Source organism: Fragaria vesca, linkage group LG7 (genome assembly GCF_000184155.1).
Source record: "Fragaria vesca subsp. vesca linkage group LG7, FraVesHawaii_1.0, whole genome shotgun sequence".
Lineage (NCBI taxonomy): Eukaryota > Viridiplantae > Streptophyta > Magnoliopsida > Rosales > Rosaceae > Fragaria > Fragaria vesca.
This window is the reverse complement of record NC_020497.1, coordinates 4,255,972-4,275,353: the sequence shown is the minus strand read 5'-3', so window position 1 is coordinate 4,275,353 and position 19,382 is coordinate 4,255,972. Positions and strand designations below refer to the sequence as shown.

The window sequence follows — 19,382 nt, the reverse complement described above, 5'->3', positions numbered from 1 at the left end:
CAAGTCAGGATGGCCGAGTGGTCTAAGGCGCCAGACTCAAGTTCTGGTCTTCGAGAGAGGGCGTGGGTTCAAATCCCACTTCTGACAATTATTATTGTTTTATTTTTTCCTGAAATTATAAGTTTGTTTTTTATTTCTCTTTTTTCATATTTTTATCTCACTTTATTATTATTATTATTTTATTTTTTGTAACAGGTATCTCACTTTATTTATCAATTTGATTTTTCTTTAATGCCTCTGCAATTTCATGAAACTTAAAAGTTAGTTTCAAGAAGTACAGTAGGAAGCAGAAAAGAGGAGGTCCAAATGGTCCCAGATGCATATACTCTGCTATGTTAATGTTATGATGTACAGCAGAACAATTGGTCTGATGATGAGAATGGCATTCCCACAAAATAGGGATTGCTTCACTGCAGCTCCTCAGTTCTCCTCTGTCATCTGGGGATGTCAGCAATCCTGGAATGGGAATGAATTATGATGATGGTCCCAAAACACATGCAATTGGGAATTGGTCCTTCCTGCCACTATTCTCACTTTTCCTTAGTGTTTCCAGTTCCAGTAAGTAAAACTGTAAAAGTTCAGCAGATCATGGAGGGGTCTAACTATTAGCATAATGGATGAAGTCATGAAACCAAATGTAAATGTAGACCTTCCATCAGAGCATAAATCAAAAAACAAAATGATTTTCTTTGGCATTCTTGGAAGACTGGACTGAACACCTTACATGGTTGAATTGATATTTGTGTTGAAACAGAACACTTCAGATGCCATAGAGATAAACCAAGAATGTGTGGAGACAAGTGACTCCTGTGAATTGCAGCCTATTGTCTGTCCTTCAAGGAAAATCACTATGGCATGGTGTAAATGGTGCAGCCAATGCGCCAAGGCATGTAATTGATTGAAGTCTTAACTTTTTCTTCAAGAATTAGGACATATGGGATAGGCAGAATATGAACTTAAAATCTCTAGTTAGAGGACTGGTGTCAGTATTGTGGTTAGGATTTAGCTAGTAAACTAGGCCTCCCCTGCCGCTTGCAGAACTTGTGGCATTCACGGTAGGAAATGTACTGAACTAAATATCACTAGTATCAGCAAGCTATCCAATCTACAAATTCAATAGTCGGAGAGACAACTCTATAATCTGTATTAAAATCTGATAATGCATATCAATCGAAGTTGATAGCTTTTGAATAGTGACTTAAACATAGAAATCAATTATTGCAGAAGTGAAAATGTCAAAAATAATATCAAATTGAAATTTAAAACCAGCTGAAAAAAGAATGATCTTCAATCTAGATACCCCAACTTACAAAAGCAGAAATGTAATGTAGGGGGGTAATAGTCTGAAGAGCCTCAGCAAATCTCAGCCATGGGTGTTAATAGCTTCCCACGCCAAGTTCTTCGGGACAGGAAGGGTCATGTCCCAAGCCTGCAGGGCAGCTTTCCTGAGAACTCTAATGGTGGTCACATTGGCATCCCAGAAGGACAAGCTCCTGTGAGGCAAATTGTGCTTCTTGCATAGTTCCTTCACGGTTGGAGAAACTGTCCTCAGTTGGCATCGGGGTAATCGGGGGAACAAATGGTGCTCTAGCTGAAACTGCAGACCACCAAAGAACCAGTCCATGTACTTTGAGCACGAAATATCAATGGTTCCAGCAGCCTGCTTCTCAAACCAATCATTTCCAGTAGGTGGTCCAAGGTAAGTATCTCCTGAAAAATGGTTCAAAGTGAACTGAATGTGCTGAAGTGCTGTCACTGTGAAGCTCACAAGCACGAACATCACCCTCTCAGTCCAACTAGGAAGACACATAACAAGGAGAGGAAACCAAGTCCAGAAAAAAAGGATTCCAATTATGTTCAAAGTCCTATTGGGGATGCTTCTCTTGGATGACAACAACAAGAAGGTCTGAATAAATAAGTTGACCCTTCCAACAATCATGATAGGATAATAAGTAAGATGCTGATGGCTAACTAAAAACCTAGCCACATGATCAAAATCCATCTTCCTTCCATAAAAGACCGAAGTAAGCGAATGAAAGAACTTTGTGGACACAGCAAAGACCGGCATGTGTTGAAGATCAGGATCATAGTCGAGGCTGTTGCAGGCAATATGATGCTGATTGTGAGTCCATTTCCACCAAGCAATGCTAATCCCAGTAAGGCAATTCCCAGCCAGAACCTGAATAATTTGGTTCCACTTACGGCTCGCCATGACTTGGTAATGACCCGCATCATGTCCCATATAGGCCCCCATAATCCACAGGACCCCCAACATCACAGCACAAACAAAATGAACCAACACACTATCAGACTTCAACACACCATACACAACAAGGTAAAGCAAAACAACAATAGTTGTAATATTGTAAAGAGCCCCATGCCCTTTGTTTTCAAACAAACCCATCTGCGTAATCTCAGCATGAAGCTTCCTGTAGTCCTTGGACGCCTCCGAGATCTCAAAATCCTTGAGATGATATCCATTGAAGTACTTCCCTAGGCGCTTCCACACTGTGCTAGGATGGTAGGCCATGAATCCATCAGTAACATCTTGACCACCCAAATCGTACAGAATGGTAGCTCCACCTGGGTGGTCATTAACCCAATCTGAGACATTGTAAATCTTGCCCTGGATAGAGATCCAAAGATCCCCAGGCTTGTTGTGCAGCTTCAGCTCCTCAACAGTAATATACTTCCTCTCAACCTCCATCTTCTCCTCCATTATAAACCAAACCTAACAACAATGCCAATCCAACAATAAGAACACTACACATATATTCAACCATAGATCTGAAAAAACACAAGCAAACCAAACCAAGATCACCACTTTTGGATCTTGGGTTGCTACACATAGCCACACAAACATAAACCCAACAGCTTAAGGAGAATCACGCAGTTAAGAAAAGCCAAATGGGTTAGAAAATAAAGACAAAACATGACTAAAAATCCAACCTTTGAAGTCAAAAACACCAGAGCTCAAACGTCAAACTCTGTTTCTCCAAGTTTCAATGTCCTAAAGACTCAAACTTTGAAATGGGGTTCAAGAGTTGAGACCCTCTAAAACTTCTCAAAAGCCAAGAAATCTCCAAAACCCAAAACTTGGGTTCAATGCTATATTGAGCTTCAACCAAAATGTGCTTTTGTAGAGGTGGGTGAAGTGTGAGTTATCCCTATCACAAAAACAATCTAGACAAAACAGAAAGAGAGAGAGAAGCACACCGAGTCCGGATCGTTATCGAATACAACGCGCCAATGCAATGCGGTGGTGTCGTCGACAGTCGCGGTTTTCACCGCTGGGGGCCGGCTTTGGTTGACAAGTCAACGGCGGTCAAAAACGGGGCGAGATGGGCGCGTTGGATTCTCGACCGTTGGGGGAAGCTGAGTCAGACCAACATGAGAGGTGAGGATGGAGAAAGAGATATGCCGAGATATGCTCTCCTATAGTTTTTGGCTACAAAACGCTGCAGCTGTCGAGGCTTATTCTCTACTTTTCACTACTTCTCTCACCTGCTATATGGAGACTTAGCTGCTTAGATATTTTTGGGGTGGGAATGGGATGGATCCATAATTATCTAATATTTTTATTTATTTATTTATGTTACTAACGAAAAAATCTACACATACCTACGAGAGAGAGATAAAGTCATTACTCGAGTAATGCATATAATTATTGACAATCATAACGTGACTAAAAGGTACATTAACCACTTATTAGGCTAGAAGCTCGTCTTGTTAACTTGTGGATTTTTGTCTCGTATGTGCAGGAGGTGGTCTTTTAGCGTTGAGTTCGACAATCGACATGTTTGTTTTAACTAAACTCAATCGACTATTTAGGAGGTTAGGCATCTCTTAACATCCTTGTTACGGAAAAAATTTGTTATATGTGTGGTATAACTCGAGCTAATCATGATTCATGAACGTCTCAAAAACATTTTGGTTGATCTAGGGTCTTAAATGCTTACCAACTTTATCAATGACATTCTCTTTTTTATCATGTAAAGAATCAAAATTGTGGTTGTCAAAATTACAAAAGACATTCGACCAAAAAAAAAATATTACAAAAGACATCGCAATTTTGTTCGTCTCTCTTTCACACATAAATTTTGTGGAGGAAATTTCATAGCAGATTTGCTGGCGATATTTGTTGATTCGCTAACTTCTAGATCCACTTGATCGCTTTTAACCTTAAGTTAACGTTGCAGCCAATTTTGATAACTTAGGCCTTTGTACATCTCTCTCTCTCTCTCTCTCTCTCAGAAATCTAGTCTTCACTCGCTATAAGAAATTCAAAACAAATCATAATCTAACGTGACCTAATCATGTAGCAAAACCCTAAAGTCAAATTTCTCATTATTCCCATTAGAGAATAGAGAACAAGGAATTGTAGCTCCTAATCAGACAACAACGCTCAAAAGCTAAGCACACATTTTTTGGTGTTCTCATTAAACCCCTAGATTGAAAATAGCTCAATCATTCAAGTTGGTACCACCTTTTTGGCTTTAGATGCAAACCACATGCCCATGTAACTATACGTGGGACACTTGTGGTGCTTCACAAGTGGAGGGCATCAATGGTGCATAAACAAACCCACAAAGAAAACCTAATTCTTTAAATTTGAATGATTCATAAATCAAGGTGTTGGAAACTACTTGCTAGATCTTTATGTTTGTTATTGTAATCCACATGGGAAATGTCAATTGTGTAACTTGTGTTTGATGTGAATGGTAACTATATCTTATTATCTTATACGAATACTGAAAAAATATCTCTGAACCCAGAATTAGATGCATGTCGTATTCTCAGTTTGGCAAATTAGTCTAAAAATGTACCCTATGTAATATAATAAGCAAATGAGTGTAAGCATGTCTTAATCTCAATTTGCAAGTAGCTATCCAGATGAGCAATCTAAATTTGGCAAAATTGTCTAAAAATGGATCTATGGATGAATGGATCAAATGTGTGCAAATGTCGTAATCTCAATTCAGGAAGGTAGTCCAAAATTGTATCCAATGTATAAGATATGGAAACGAGCAAAGCAATTTATGTCAAAGATTCTTAGAAGCATTTGAAATGGTAAATAAAATAGCCATGGATATTCATATTCATATATGGTGGAGGTGGAATTCGACCCCAGTTGAACAATTTGAGAGGAAGCTTCCTAATTTGGAGACGCATTGCCCCAGTTATGGAACCAGTCAAGGAAACTTAGATCCAAGGGTTTTGTAGTTGCTTAGCACCAAGTATTATCTTCTTAGAAGTTGGTTTTGAGTAGCAGCCTGACATGGTGGGTGGTGTGGTTGTGCAATGAAGATATATAAAACCAAATAGTTGTATATGAAAAATATCTTTTATTTAAATATGTGTAATTCTCCCGTTCTGTTATTCAAGATTCAGCGTGTGATGTTATTTGTATGTCATATCATACATGTGTCATAATGGTTGTTATGAAAACTGTTTTCATTTTAAGAATGTAACGTGACTCTTGTTATTAGTTGTTCGTTAGAGCATGTTCAGCGGTATGCAATCAGCCGGTCTCCACCTATGATTGCTGAGGTGGTGACCATGATTTCAAAAAAACTTACTTTCACCGGTGGTTTGTTGACTGGCTTTGTTTTAACATTTACTAACCCGGCCTAAGAAAAAGGTCAGTATCTTGACTTAATTTATGACCCAGAGAAGCCGGTTGCCAGCTAGACCTAACAAAAGATGTGGGTCCACTGAGCCTTCATGTGGAGAGAGAGAGAGAGAGTCTATTGTGTGCTAAACAAATGGGACTACATACTCCACGTGGTGACTACTCATTGGTTAGCTTAGAAAATTGAGAATGTTAATTGAATATAGACCGTATATTTCCTTCAATGAAGATCTAGGGTGTAAAATTAATTTATGTCTGTATATAAGTATAACAAAGCAGTGTGATCCTTCTTAAAGAAAAAAACAAACAAAAACAGTGACAAAAATTCTAAAAAATTTCCACGACCACCTACCATTTATTTTACGTCTCAAACCCCAAAAAAGGTTTATTTGTGGTGCTATATACCTTAACCTTCCATCTATTTCCATCATATATATTTCAATTACGCTTTCTAATAATTTTAGTTACTTCAAATATATTGTAATTTTACAAAAAATGAAATTATAAATTATTAAATGAACAGTGACAGTGAATAGATCCAGTGGTCAAAAAACATAACGGGTGGAAACACAGATCCAGTGACAATGAATAATATCTTGACCCAGTGACCAAATGACCCAGTGACCCTGACCTTTTGACCAAACGGGTGAACTTGCTCTTAGTAGCAGCTGGGAGAAAAAAAGTTTGTTAGAAGGGACATAATGATGAAGCTTCCTTTGTTTGCCCCGATCATGTAACTAAAGTTAGGTCATATATGAGAATTTGTCGTTGCTCATCACCTCATCACCAACATGGTTTTGTTTGAGTGGAAAAATCTTTAGTTACCCAGTCATGTCACGTGGATCAAAGTAAATTCTAAAATGTTCATCACCCATCTTCTACATGTGCTCTCATCGTACTATACACATGTCATGTACAACAACTTATAAATATTTTTCTCACTTGACGATGTATCATGACTCTCGAAATTGATTTTCTGTTAATAAATTAGGGAAAAAAAGAGTGAGAAGAAAGAAATTATGCCTGGGATTCCTATGTGCACATAGAACAACGTCATTTCCACTATAAACTATAGAGTCCTTGGTGCTCTTTAAAGTTCAGACAAATATTCGTGGGAAGATGGAAACCATACATATAATATGGTACCCACTCAACCAAGCTATTTCAAGATGCTTGCAATCAAAGCAAGTGAATCTAGAAATCTACAGGCTACGGCTCATGGTGAGTTCACCGAAGACTAAACCAAAACGAACGGTTGAAATTGCATTCGACATTCATAGACAAAGTCACATCGAAAAACAGACATTCATAGACAAAGCTAGGAAGACCCTAATACATATTTGTTTAGATAGATAGGTGTAAGAAGATGTGAAATATATTCGTAGAGTTGTGGTAGGTGAAACAGACCCTTTCGCTAAGGGATCTTTTTTTTTTTAACATATATGAAGGATGGGGGATAGGGGATTACACAAATTTTTCGATTATATTTTGAATCTCCACCGTTCAGTTTGTTGGTCCTTATATATAGATTAATTATGTAAATTTTCAGCCAATTTGATGATTGTTAAGGTGTTGAACAAGATTAAATCAATGAACGAACCAAATATGCCAAACTGAACCGTTCATGCTTATAATTATAAATCGTAGTTTTAAATGCCTTAACGATCACCAAAATTTTTGAAAATTTACTGAAGTAATTTACTCATATAAAACTATATATTGAACGGTGAAGATGTGATTTTGTGATCAAAAAGTTGGTGTAACCCCCATCCCTCGTATATGTTAAAAAAATGAATACCTTAGTAGAGGGGCTCTGGGTGAAAGACATTTAGCCATTTAGATATGTCATATGTATCTCATTTATGTGGAACCTGATGACTATATCATCGGATAATGTGATCGTGTCACATTAGTTGTCACATATTGTTTGATGCAAGTGGTACTAAAATTATGGTTCATATTGTATTATTCATCTCAACTCCTATAATGGGAAGCCCAAGTTTTGGTGTCAAATCTTCACCAAAAAATTAAACTTTCCAATTTGCCCTTCATATTGCAAAATGTTGAGGTGTACTTGAAAATATTAGACAAGGTTAAGAACGTAATATGATTTATCTATTGCATTTTTGCCCAATTATATATTAATTTACAAAATTATCCCACTACATCTTTGTTTTGTTTTGTTTTTTAGACGAAACACCTTTTTAGACGAAACACCCGTTAAGAGGCTAGTATTTATAACTCAATACAGAGAAGAACCCTCTCCGAGATGGGTTATATTGTGGAGGATTGTAAGGCTTATCTTATACGGGTGCAATTCATTCTTTAATTTTCCAAGCAAACAATGTTGTTAGTATTTACCTATTTAGTTGATTATTGGCTGGATGAGACGGTTACGCTTATATGGGATGTTATCTATGAGAAGTTTTGTACTCGTACTCGAGTCGTAGGTATTACGTCCCCTCGTACAATCACCATTGAGCTCGAGCCTCCCAGTTAGGCGGTTCCAAACCCCTTTTCAAAGAAAAGCCTGGCATTGAACAAGGTTCTCTGGGCTTTTATTGGAACATGTATGGAGCACCATGTTCATTGGCATATAAAAGGTTTTCAAATTTCAATATTAGAGGTTGAATGAAATTGAGCCCAGAGGTTGAAGCCGAACCTCAACAATCCAACTCAAAAGATTTAAATGTTTGAATTATGTGTTAGCAATATCTATGAGCTAATCATCACATGTTTCAAAGAAATGATATGTTCTAAAACGCCGTGTGCGTCAATCTGCAACCATTGGTTATTTTGATGCAAAGGCAATCCGATGGGGAACGAGCAAATTCTCAGGCACGGACTCTTCACAAAGCAATAGGGTTTCACCATCAGTAGTGATCAATTTATGACTATAAAACCTACATGCTTCTGCAAACATTACCATAACCAAGAAGTAACAAGAAAAGTAGCACACCTAACTAAGCAAATTCCAGTGCAGAATGGTACCGAAGTTAGCTATTTCACTGGCACTCCTCATTTCAGTATCTATAGCACTACAAATTGGAGCCGATGCTGCAGGCATTGCGATCTACTGGGGTCAAAATGGAAACGAGGGTACCTTGGAAGAGACTTGTGCCACAGGCAACTATGACTATGTGAACCTAGCTTTTCTCCCAACATTCGGCAATGGCCAAACTCCCATGATCAACCTAGCCGGACATTGTGATCCCTACACTAATGGCTGCACTGGTTTGAGCTCCGACATTAAGTCGTGCCAGGCAAAAGGGGTTAAGGTGATTCTTTCAATCGGAGGAGGAGCAGGGAGCTACTACCTCACATCTAAAGAGGATGCAAGGCAGGTTGCAACCTATTTGTGGAACAATTTCTTGGGAGGAACTTCATCTTCTCGCCCTCTTGGTGACGCTGTCTTGGATGGAATTGATTTCGATATCGAGGGAGGAACAAACCTACATTGGGATGACCTCGCAACATTCCTTTCCGCATACAGCAAAAAGGGTAAGAAGGTTTACTTGACGGCAGCGCCCCAGTGCCCTTTCCCTGATGCTTGGGTTGGAGAAGCCCTCAAGACAGGCCTTTTCGACTACGTTTGGGTTCAATTCTACAACAACCCTCCATGCCAATACTCGGCCGATCTAAGCGACCTTGAAAGTGCATGGAAGCAGTGGGTTTCCGATATTCCGGCTACAAAGATATTCCTAGGTCTACCAGCTGCTCCGGACGCTGCTGGAAGTGGCTTTATTCCTGTCAATGATCTCACTTCTCAAGTGCTTCCAGCAATTAAAGGTTCTTCCAAGTATGGAGGGGTCATGCTATGGTCCAAGTATTATGATGATCAGACTCACTACAGTGCTTCCATCAAGAACCACCTCTAGCTAAAAGTCTAAATCACACTCATACTATTGTTTGTTTGTGATGTTTGTATATTTCTACCTGTATCATTATCATGCATAAATATATACAGATTGTGTGCTTCTTATACTAATCAGGCTTTTCTTCAACTGCATCATGGAGCTAATCATTTTAGTTCAAACTAATAAGCCCAACACTTTCAAAACCCAGGGATATTGACGTCTTCCCATGATACCATATCAGATACCAGAATAACAAAATATCAGCTGTTGACTGAATTTTCTGCAGAAGCAAAGAAAGCAACCCTATTGGTCTTTATCGATACTGCGATTTCTTGCTATTCGACACCAAGCATTCACCCTACGTCGAAGGTAGGGAGTTCCAATCTTTCCTTAACACAGTTTATCAAAGAAACGAGTAGTCAACAACAACGTTTACTGGAGAAATAATGCAACGTCGAGAGCGACATCGGCCTAGTCATTCCAACAAAGCATGACACGAAATATCTAAAACATTGCTGGTTTCTGCTTTGGTCAAAAGAAATGTTCTCCGAAACCACAGAGCATAAAAGCATGATGGCCTGCATAAAGTCTAGCACACCAAGTCTCACTTTAATTAGTCATGACAATCTGGAAGGAAATTTGAAGTTGCTGGGTCTTTTTCAAAAGAGACGTTACTACTGAATAGTAGTTAGACTAGATGCTCCCCACAAACTACAAATACAAGTAGGCATCTTATGTTGCCGATCAAAGTAATGAAAGATTCATAAACCAAAAGTAATGCTCAAGAAAATGTTCAAACAAATGGTCCGTGAACTGCTTTTCTTCTCAATAATATCAGGGAAATCTTCACAAAAGAAAAGAACAACAAGGTAGAAAAATTCGACCAAAAAAAAAACAAGATTTACAAAATCAATGGATATACATACTCTATAATATACTTGAAAATGTAAATCGGCCGAAACTCCGATAGTTAATAAAATCCTAGAGAGGTGTAGAGATAGATAAACATACTTGAATCACATATAGCAAAAAAAATGTCAAATATAACATCAAATTTCAATTGCAAAAGGCCTCTGAGAAATAATAATCACTTTTTTCATCCTAGAATTAGATACCTTGACACGCAAAACTCTCAACCATGGGTGTTAAGAGCCTCCCAGACCAAGTTCTTTGGAACAGGGTTGGTCAGGTCCCTAGCCTGCAGGGCAGCAGTCCTAAGAGTTCTAATGGTGGACACATTGGCTTCCCAGAATGACAAGCTCCTGTAAGGCAAACTGTGCTTCTTGCACAGCTCTTGAATGATGGGCGAAACCTTCCTCAATTGGCAGCGAGGCAACCTGGGGAACAAATGGTGCTCAAGCTGAAACTGCAACCCACCAAAGAGCCAATCCATATAACTCGAACACGAAATGTCAATAGTCCCAGCTGTCTGCTTCTCAAACCAATCATTCCCCTTGGGAGGCCCAACATATGTATCCCCAGAGAAATGGTTCAATGTGAACTGAACATGCTGCAGAGCCGTGACCGCAAACGCAATCAGCACAAACATCACCCTCTCCCCCCAATTCGGTAGGCACGAAACCAACAGAGGAAACCAAGTCCAGAACACAAGGATCCCAAATATGTTCTTCAACCTATTCGGCACAGGCCTCTTGGAGAACAGCAACAAAAACGTCTGTATAAACAGATTAATCCGCCCGAAAATCATCACCGGATAGTAAGTAAAATGCTGGTACCCAATCAAAAACCTCGCCACGCCATCAAACGTCAGCTCCCTCCCATAAAACACCGAAGTCAGCGAATGAAAGAACTTTGTGGACACAGCAAACACCGGAACGTGCTGCAGATCAGGGTCATAATCCAAACTGTTGCAAGCAATATGATGCGCATTATGAGTCCACTTCCACCAAGCAATGCTGATCCCCGTAACGCAATTCCCCGCCAGAATCTGTGTCACACTGTTCCAAAACTCGCTCTTCATCACCACATAATGCCCTGAATCATGACCCATATACGCCGCAACAATCCACAACAAACCCAACAAAAACCCACACCCCATATGCACCAAACTACTCTCAGATCTCACCACCCCATACACAACCATCCCCAGCATCACCGCCACGCTCGCCATATTATACAGCTGCACATGCCCCTTCTTCTCAAAAAGCCCCATCTTCAGAAACTCGGAATACAACTTCCGGTAATCCCTCGACACATCAGACACCTTGAAATCTCTGACGTAATACCCGGTGAACAACTTGTCCAGGTAAGCCCAAGCCGTGCCGGGATGATAAGCAATGAACGCGTCCGTCACGTCCTGCCCTGCCAGATTCATCAGAGGCTCAGCTCCACCCGGGTGGTCCTTCACCCAGTCGGTGACATTATACGCCTTCCCCTGGATAGAGATCCATAAATCGTCAGGCTTGTTGTGTAATCTCAGCTCCTCCGTCGTGATGTACTTCCGATTCTTCTCCATTTCCATTAATAATGCCCAAGACAATAAAAATAAAAGACACCTTCAAGAAATCAAACCCTGAGACTGGTATATCCCAGTTGGTTTGTTTCTCCGGTTATCTGAACTTGGGTTTTTTTTTTTTTTTTGGTTTCTGGATCTGTTTTGATTTCTGGGTGGCGATGATATTCTGGGTTTTTTTTTTTGGGTTCTAAATTTAGAGGGCGGTGTTTGTTTTATATGGAGAGGCTGAGCTAGGTTGTTTACAGCGCGTCGTCCATTGTGTTTGAGTTGTTCAATGGGATTGCGACACGTGGAAGGGGTCCGGCCTGGCATGTGAATATCCAGCGTTTTGTGATGAGGTTCCATTTAATATGAAATGTTTTTGTTTTCATCGCACATTTATACCTGAGAGAGACTATTTTTTCTCATCAAGTCCTCCTACAACCCTAAAATTAAGCTTCATTGGTTTTAAGAAAGTCAATGAGATCACTGTAATTTGTACAGTGCACGCCCCAAAATCCCAAATTATATTCAGATTAATCTGTTTTTTAACAATATAAACAAATGACATGTTTTTTTGTGTGCAAATTCAATATTGTCGGTTATCTTGATTATCGAGCATAAACTGCAATAATTTTTACCGTTACATAAATGTTTGATCGGGACATGTGGTTTTTCTAATCAATGAAAGCTTATCGCTTGCTACCTTTAATCGAGTTACTTTGGCTTAGAGAGTTTTTGCGTAAGGTTTTAGTTCTAACATCTTACATATTAAGAAAAGAAAATGAGACATGTTAGGAGATGCACATGGGTTTTTGAAAACATAACTCAAATATACATTGTTGTCTTTTTTGTTCAATTGGGTATGATTTTAGTAGGAATAGTGTCGGTCTGATTTGTTATGTCATTTATCGTTCATATTATAGTGTATACTATGTTTATGAGCGAGTAACCTATTACGTGAGTCAAACTTACAGCCTTATGCTAACGAATGAAAGACTTCACTATATTATGCCAAATGATACGAGAAGCTCAACATGAAATTTACACAATTTTCTAAATAATACACATAGGTATCTTTCTCTTATACACTTCATGTTTACTAATCATGATGGCAACTACAAAACCCTACGACCGAAAAGATTCCCCAAGATAGCAGATGAGTTACTGTCGAGATATGAAAGCAAAAAACAAAAGAAGAAAATATATTTTGGAAGGTGGCGCGAAGAGCGCGGAGCCTTTGAAGGTGGCATTGCGCGTTGCAGGAGTTGTTTGCGCCTGCGAGAGAGGACCAGGACTTTGAGCAGCGCCGGACTTATTCGCTTGATGCCACACAATGTAAATTCTATCCAGGACCTCTCTCTGCAACACCCACCTAGGTCATCAAAACGAATCCAGCTATCAATTTCATATTGTCCTTCTTACCAAGTCCTTGATAAACATGTCTAATTGTTTTGTTTTAAACTAACAGAGTAATTGATAGGGTATAGGATCCTGCCATGATAAGGAAAGGAGATTAAAGAGGACTTCATTCATGGTTTCACAATATGATATCTCGAAATTGAAATCTATATTAATGGGCTGCTCTAATTGGTCTTTGTATAATGAGTTTCTGTCCAATTATTTGGCTGGTTGGTGAGATATACGAGAGAGTTCTCTTTCTTGGAACTATTTTTTCGGTTCAATTAATATTTATCATTAGGGTTTCACAATAAACAAGCGTTATTAGTATTCTATATATGAGTGATTCTTTTTTTATTGGCGTATTTGCCGGATATTTTCGTTCACATTTAAGCACGAATAATGATAAATGAATCATTATTCTCACTTTATTGATAAGGGATAGTGACTCATGGTATTTCAATCTTTTCACTTATCTTATTGGTAACATTCATGTGTATCACGCACAGTGATGGAGCCAGACTGGGCAGGAGCCTAGGTGAGAATCCAAAACCTGGAAAAAAATCTACACCATGCTCAAATGCATAATGTTTATTCTTTGGCAGATTCCATACCAGATACATAATATGAATTCTGTTTCATAAATTGAAGTTTGAAGTCACCGGGTCGGGATTGTCAAGACGAAGCTATAGCCGTAGGTAACTGTGGCTGATAATGGGTGAATTAATCAGGTTAGGTTTGCTGGTTGGTGAAGGATCTAGTCATGAGTTTTAGTTTCTCTCTCTAGCACCATCACTCAGAAGAGAAAGAGAAAGAATGAGTCTGCTGGGATTACTTATGGAGTTATGGTGATTGGGATTCGATGAGATTTTGGGGTGTTGGTGTTTGAGTCTTTGAGAGACAAGGTTGAAGGCTCTAGCGAAGAGACTCCGAGTATGGTAACTGAGAATTGTTTGGGAAGAGAGAGACGAAGATGAACAGAGAGAGGCATCTATAGTTGAAATACAGCTTTTTTGTTATTATATTTATGTGTGAGTTTGACTAAAAGTTATTACGGTTGATAAAAGTTAATCATAGATCTCTTAAACCCTGTTACATCTTATAAATCTCATACGATTGAAGTTTTACGGTCTCGTTTTATAAGATTTAGTTATATTTTTTATAAAAATTTCTCGCACAATACGTCAAAATTCGTTGGAATTTTTTTTGTGCTACAATTAGCCCGGGTAATAATTTAGCCCTGGCTCCGCCACTAATTCACGCAAGTCTACTTTCATGCGGATCAAAGTATCCCACTGTCCATTACTTGCAGAAAATGATATGGTTTAAACACATTTGCTTTGGCTTTTGAGTATATGAGATTAGCATTCGTGGAGTAGTTTTAAACAGATTCACTAAGGACCAGAAAGTGGCAAACCATGTTTTTCGAGTCTCTTAACAAACATGACAACCAATATGGCCTTCTACGGCAAATCGACAACTCTAAATGATTATGACCTGCGGGAGAGGAGATACATGTCACATGTATCAGACTACCATGCAAACCATAAAGACATAATAAACAATTAAACTTCTTCTAAATTACTCTTCCCGTAAACACATGAAAATTTACACTCGCTAAATATTGTAATGTGCATCATCTAGCATATATGTTTCGATGTTTGAGAAATTTAATTTCATGAGTTTGTGTAGGTTATATGTATCTTTTTATCAGGATAAATAGAGAAGTATGCGCATCAACTGATTTTGTAATATTAGTTATTTTTGCTATAATTTATACATCAATCTGTTCCATTCAATACTTCGTCTTAAACTTCTACGTGAGTCTTCGACTTCATCAACACCAATTCCCCTTTGTCTCAATGTTTTCCGATTACAATTTACACGTTTTAGACCCTTTTTGTTTTCAGACTCGCAATCAGACCAACCTCGACTATGGTGTGGCACTTGCCAAATGAGGTTTCAAACGTTGCAAATATGAAGCATGTAAAGGCTGCAACGGGTTTCGTCATATTGTTTGGTAATCACTTGGAGTGCTTCTGGGAAATAACTGGTCCTGTGCTAATTGTCTCATGCTCCATTGCCTTCTAAACTTGTCGTAGTCTCTTGTATATTCTGGGTTCATTTGCGAAGGCCACCCAGAACTAATGACATATTAACAATGTAAATGGCACCGAATTACAAAACTGTGCCTTTCTTTTCATAAGTCAAGTAACCAAAAGTGAAGCGTTCTCGTGGCCGTGGTCACTGATGATATGCGTTCTATGATATGATATTACAATAAGATGGAATTCTAGGATCATGAGGAACCTGCTATCATCTCATACTATACAGAGTACACAAGCATTGTATATGGCAGAACTCAGAATCTGTCAATCTGAGTAGTTTAAACTGATAAATACATTTGATATCCGCTATTCTAGTCTGGCAGTGCCTCATCAACTTGGGCAACATTTTGCAATCTAAACCAACTTTTTGTCACTGTTATATATGTCAACTCTAACTCGAGATTTACTTGACTGTGCACAGCATGAAAGAACTAGGCATCATCAAGTCCTCTTTGAAGATGGCAATGATGAAGTTTCAAAAAAAGTCGGCTTCGGAGTGGAGGGGCACCCAAGAGATTGCATTATGTCGCCTACGCCCAGCATCTGAAACTTCGGAGGCGAATTCAGAGCAATGTTATCAACACGATGCTCATAGATCTTGCCTTTCTTGTCAAGTTTGTACTCAGAGGTTCCATCAAACCGACCCCGACTTTCCCAAGGAACTCGTGGCATGCCATGAATAGTCCAGCGAACCATTACAACATTGTCCAGTGGCTGCAATACACTAATGACATCAACCCACAAGGCCTTGAAAAATATCTGGCCATGGAAACGTAGTGCCGAAAATATAGACTTGTAATTCTCAATGCCCGTAAAGGTATTGATCGGATCTTTGAATGTGATATCGTCCCTATACAGAATACAAAGGACATATCAGCATATTGTCAACCAAAACCCATGTAATATAAACAACTTCTTGATGACCTTGACAATAAGGTTGACACGACTCACAATAACAAAGTACAAGGAAATGAACACACATTTGTGCTGCAAATACTCACATAGCCAGTCTACTGATTAGCAAACCATCATCAAGTCATGGCTCTCTCAAGCACATGCACAACACAACCTAGCTAACTTCTCAACCTAAAACCACACACTTGTTTCAATCCACATTCAACATCATGAAGGTGTACCCTAATATAACAAAAAAAAACATACAATAACCAAGCCCTACAGAATACAGTAATGAAAACACAGTCATGAGTCATCTCCTTCCCTAGCTCAATTTCTACAGCCATAGTGATTAATAATCAATATCCACATACATCTACAGCTTAAACCAATAATTTCCGAACTAAACTTCTCTTGAGCAAACGTAATCGTTTGCGGGGATACCAAGTTTCACAGTCAATCCAAGCACTAGAATACTAAGAATACTAATGCAACATTATACTTATACTTAAGCCTCAATTGAACAACTAGCTAAACAAAATCACAACGAAATTCCATTTCCTATCACAAATGTTTAACTAGTCCTTGTTCTCATACCCCAATATTCAGCATTTTCATTTATCTCCACCTGCCACAGCCACAAGTTTCTAGCAAAATCAATATTACCAAAGATCACCATACTGCTTAGCTCTCATACAATTCTACAATCTCAATTCCACCAAACCAAAACTACGAAGACCGAACCACAAATAAATAAATTAAATTAAACTCAGACCTGTAAATGTTGAGGCTGAGCTCTCTGAAGAAGAGCTCAGGAAGCTCCTCTCTGAGAGTCCGAATCGCATACCCCATATTCACATAGTACTCCTGCTTCTCCTGATCTTCCTTGCTCGGCTTCGGACCCTGCTTTACCGGAGCCGAGAACTGCCCGTACGGCCTTAAATTCCGGTCCAACTCCGACGTCCTCACCGCACTGTCCTTAATCCCGGAGCAAACCCTAACGGATTTCGACCCGAATTTGTCATTGTTCGTCGGGAATCGGAAGCCGTTACGGTTAGGGTTAGGGTTAGGGTTAGAGAAGACTCTGGAGATTTCCGGTGACGGAACGAGAAGAGCCATTGGAAATGCTTTTTTTGGTGTTCAGCGGAAATGTGATGCCATTTTTGGGTTTGTGTTTTGGAATTTTTTGGGGTTTTATTGGACGGGAAGGGAAGAGGAAAATCTGTTTGGATAATTTTGGAATTTGGATAATTGGAATTATCGGCTGGTTAAAACGCGGAAAATTCTGATTGGTTGGTGGAGATCCACGTGTGAGTTTTGGGAAAAGTCCTAATATGCTAGCTGTGGGTGTAGACTGTAGAGGCAACAATCACAATATTGATGGTTCAAGATGGAAGAACTTGGGTGACAAGCCATTGTTATCTCTAGCTGACCATGACCACTAATATCATAACACGTGTTCATCTACTTATTTCTTTTCTTTCATAACTGACGGTGTCATCTCTCCTCTCTCTCATCTTCTCTGAACGAAAGAATTGCAGGAACAATTTTTCCTCATAAGGAAGCCATTCTTGAATAAACCCAACACAACATAACTACACAATATGTACAATTGTTCCGTAACGGCTTCAAGCACAACACAAGCAGATCTTGGATCCAAATTGTTTCCCCACCCACACCAATTGTTGTTTTAGTTTCACAAGAATATCGCTTAGGCTTTAAAACATAAAATTCTAATCTACCTCGTCTACCTGTAAAATTTAACTGAACCCAAGGTGTTACAAATCTCCCGAATCTCTTCTTAGCTGAACACCAAATTCAAATTCAAGCATCCATTCAGCTCATCATGATCCTCATCTGTCAAACTCTTGGTCCTCGACAGATCATCCTCATCGGCCGAATATATACATACCCTTCAAGCAAACCTGATTTTTCCCTTTTTTTTATCCCCAATCCCAACTCAACCCCATGGAAAGCTCGACCCAAGAATCCCCTATGCTTGAACTTATCTCTCTCTGAAGTCTTTGATGTTTAAGAAGTCTCCCTGTTAGCTTTGTTAACAGCTTAAAAGATAATAACTGAGAGATGAACACATGTTGCCATATTAGTGGCTATGGTCAGCTATGGGTGTATGGGTGACCAGCCCTTGTCACCCAAGTTCCTTCCATTCAAGATTATCTCTTAGAGCAATTGCACCCGTTGGGCAAGAGCAATTGCTGATTTGTCAATTAAATTAATAATGCTAATTCACTATTCATCTAAAATTAGTAATTGCATTCTTTTAGTCAGTGCACCAAATGAAGGCAATTTGTCAGCTAATCTACTGTTCATATTACCAATGATCGTTTTTATTTAATTAGACCCGTTGGATTGCAATCCACGGCTATAATTAAATTTCAGTTGTATAAAGAAACCATGTGCATGTGGGCTCCACACAAATTGCTCAGGCAAATGGGTGGGCAATTTTCAGCAACCCAATTGCCTAAGCAATTATTGTTGATGAGGGGCTACAAATCAGTCAGACAATATTGCTCTAGTGCATTGAAGAAATGACTGAAATTAACAAATAGGTCACCCAATTGCATCATGGGTGCAACTGCTCTTAATGGTTCCATAGCACCCGGGGGGGTTAATTCGAAATAGTGATGGAGACTGGGTTTGTGGTTTTTCTACTAATTTTGGTGTAGGAGAAATTCTTGTGGCTGAATTATGGGCTCTATGTATTGGTTTGAAAATGGCAGCAAGACAGAATGTAACTCATATTTTGGTTGAGTCTAATTCTGCTCTTGTAATGAAGTTGGTTAAAACAGAATGGGATGATACCCATCCTCTTCATGGCCTTCTTACAATGAACAAAACTCTTTGGTTGAGGAACCGGGATTGCTCTAGTGTTCATATCTATCGGGAATGCAATATGTCGGTAGATGACTTAGCCAATAATGGGCACTCTTTGAACTTGGAACACCATTTCTTTGAGAATCCGCCTCCTTGTATTAGGGGAAGGCTTCAAGAAGACAAAGAATGTCTTTTACGAC

At 39.1% G+C, this 19,382-nt stretch overlaps 4 protein-coding genes and 1 non-coding gene across 6 annotated transcripts; 2 read left to right on the top strand and 3 right to left on the bottom strand.

Annotated features, from left to right (window-relative positions):
* Positions 1-3: 3 nt before the first annotated feature.
* TRNAL-CAA lies at positions 4-87 on the top strand. Its single transcript has one exon. It is a non-coding gene; the product is annotated as a tRNA-Leu (tRNA).
* Positions 88-1,123: 1,036 nt separating this feature from the next.
* LOC101304804 (delta(8)-fatty-acid desaturase-like) lies at positions 1,124-3,474 on the bottom strand. Of its 2 annotated transcripts, none has more exons than XM_004306674.1 (2): positions 3,217-3,474; positions 1,124-2,731 (listed from the first exon to the last, which is right to left on the bottom strand). In XM_004306674.1, exon 2 carries the CDS (start codon positions 2,717-2,719, stop codon positions 1,364-1,366), a length of 1,356 nt encoding a protein of 451 aa, XP_004306722.1. In that variant the 5' UTR covers positions 2,720-2,731; positions 3,217-3,474; the 3' UTR covers positions 1,124-1,363. The 2 variants fall into 2 exon arrangements, with proteins under 2 accessions (XP_004306722.1, XP_004306721.1); XM_004306673.1 differs by lacking the exon at positions 3,217-3,474 and adding an exon at positions 2,950-3,112.
* Positions 3,475-8,616: 5,142 nt separating this feature from the next.
* On the top strand, positions 8,617-9,510 carry LOC101304509 (acidic endochitinase-like). The gene has a single exon (XM_004306672.1). The coding sequence runs from the start codon at positions 8,617-8,619 to the stop codon at positions 9,508-9,510; it is 894 nt and encodes a 297-aa protein (XP_004306720.1).
* Positions 9,511-9,611: 101 nt separating this feature from the next.
* LOC101304219 (delta(8)-fatty-acid desaturase-like) lies at positions 9,612-12,151 on the bottom strand. Its single transcript, XM_004306671.1, has 2 exons — positions 10,605-12,151; positions 9,612-9,873 (listed from the first exon to the last, which is right to left on the bottom strand). The coding sequence occupies exon 1, from the start codon at positions 11,969-11,971 to the stop codon at positions 10,622-10,624; it is 1,350 nt and encodes a 449-aa protein (XP_004306719.1). The 5' UTR covers positions 11,972-12,151; the 3' UTR covers positions 9,612-9,873; positions 10,605-10,621.
* Positions 12,152-15,508: 3,357 nt separating this feature from the next.
* Positions 15,509-17,546, bottom strand: LOC101303934. The gene is made up of 2 exons (XM_004306670.1): positions 17,123-17,546; positions 15,509-16,303 (listed from the first exon to the last, which is right to left on the bottom strand). The coding sequence occupies exons 1-2, from the start codon at positions 17,464-17,466 to the stop codon at positions 15,895-15,897; spliced, it is 753 nt and encodes a 250-aa protein (XP_004306718.1). The 5' UTR covers positions 17,467-17,546; the 3' UTR covers positions 15,509-15,894.
* Between the last annotated feature and the right edge of the window lie 1,836 nt (positions 17,547-19,382).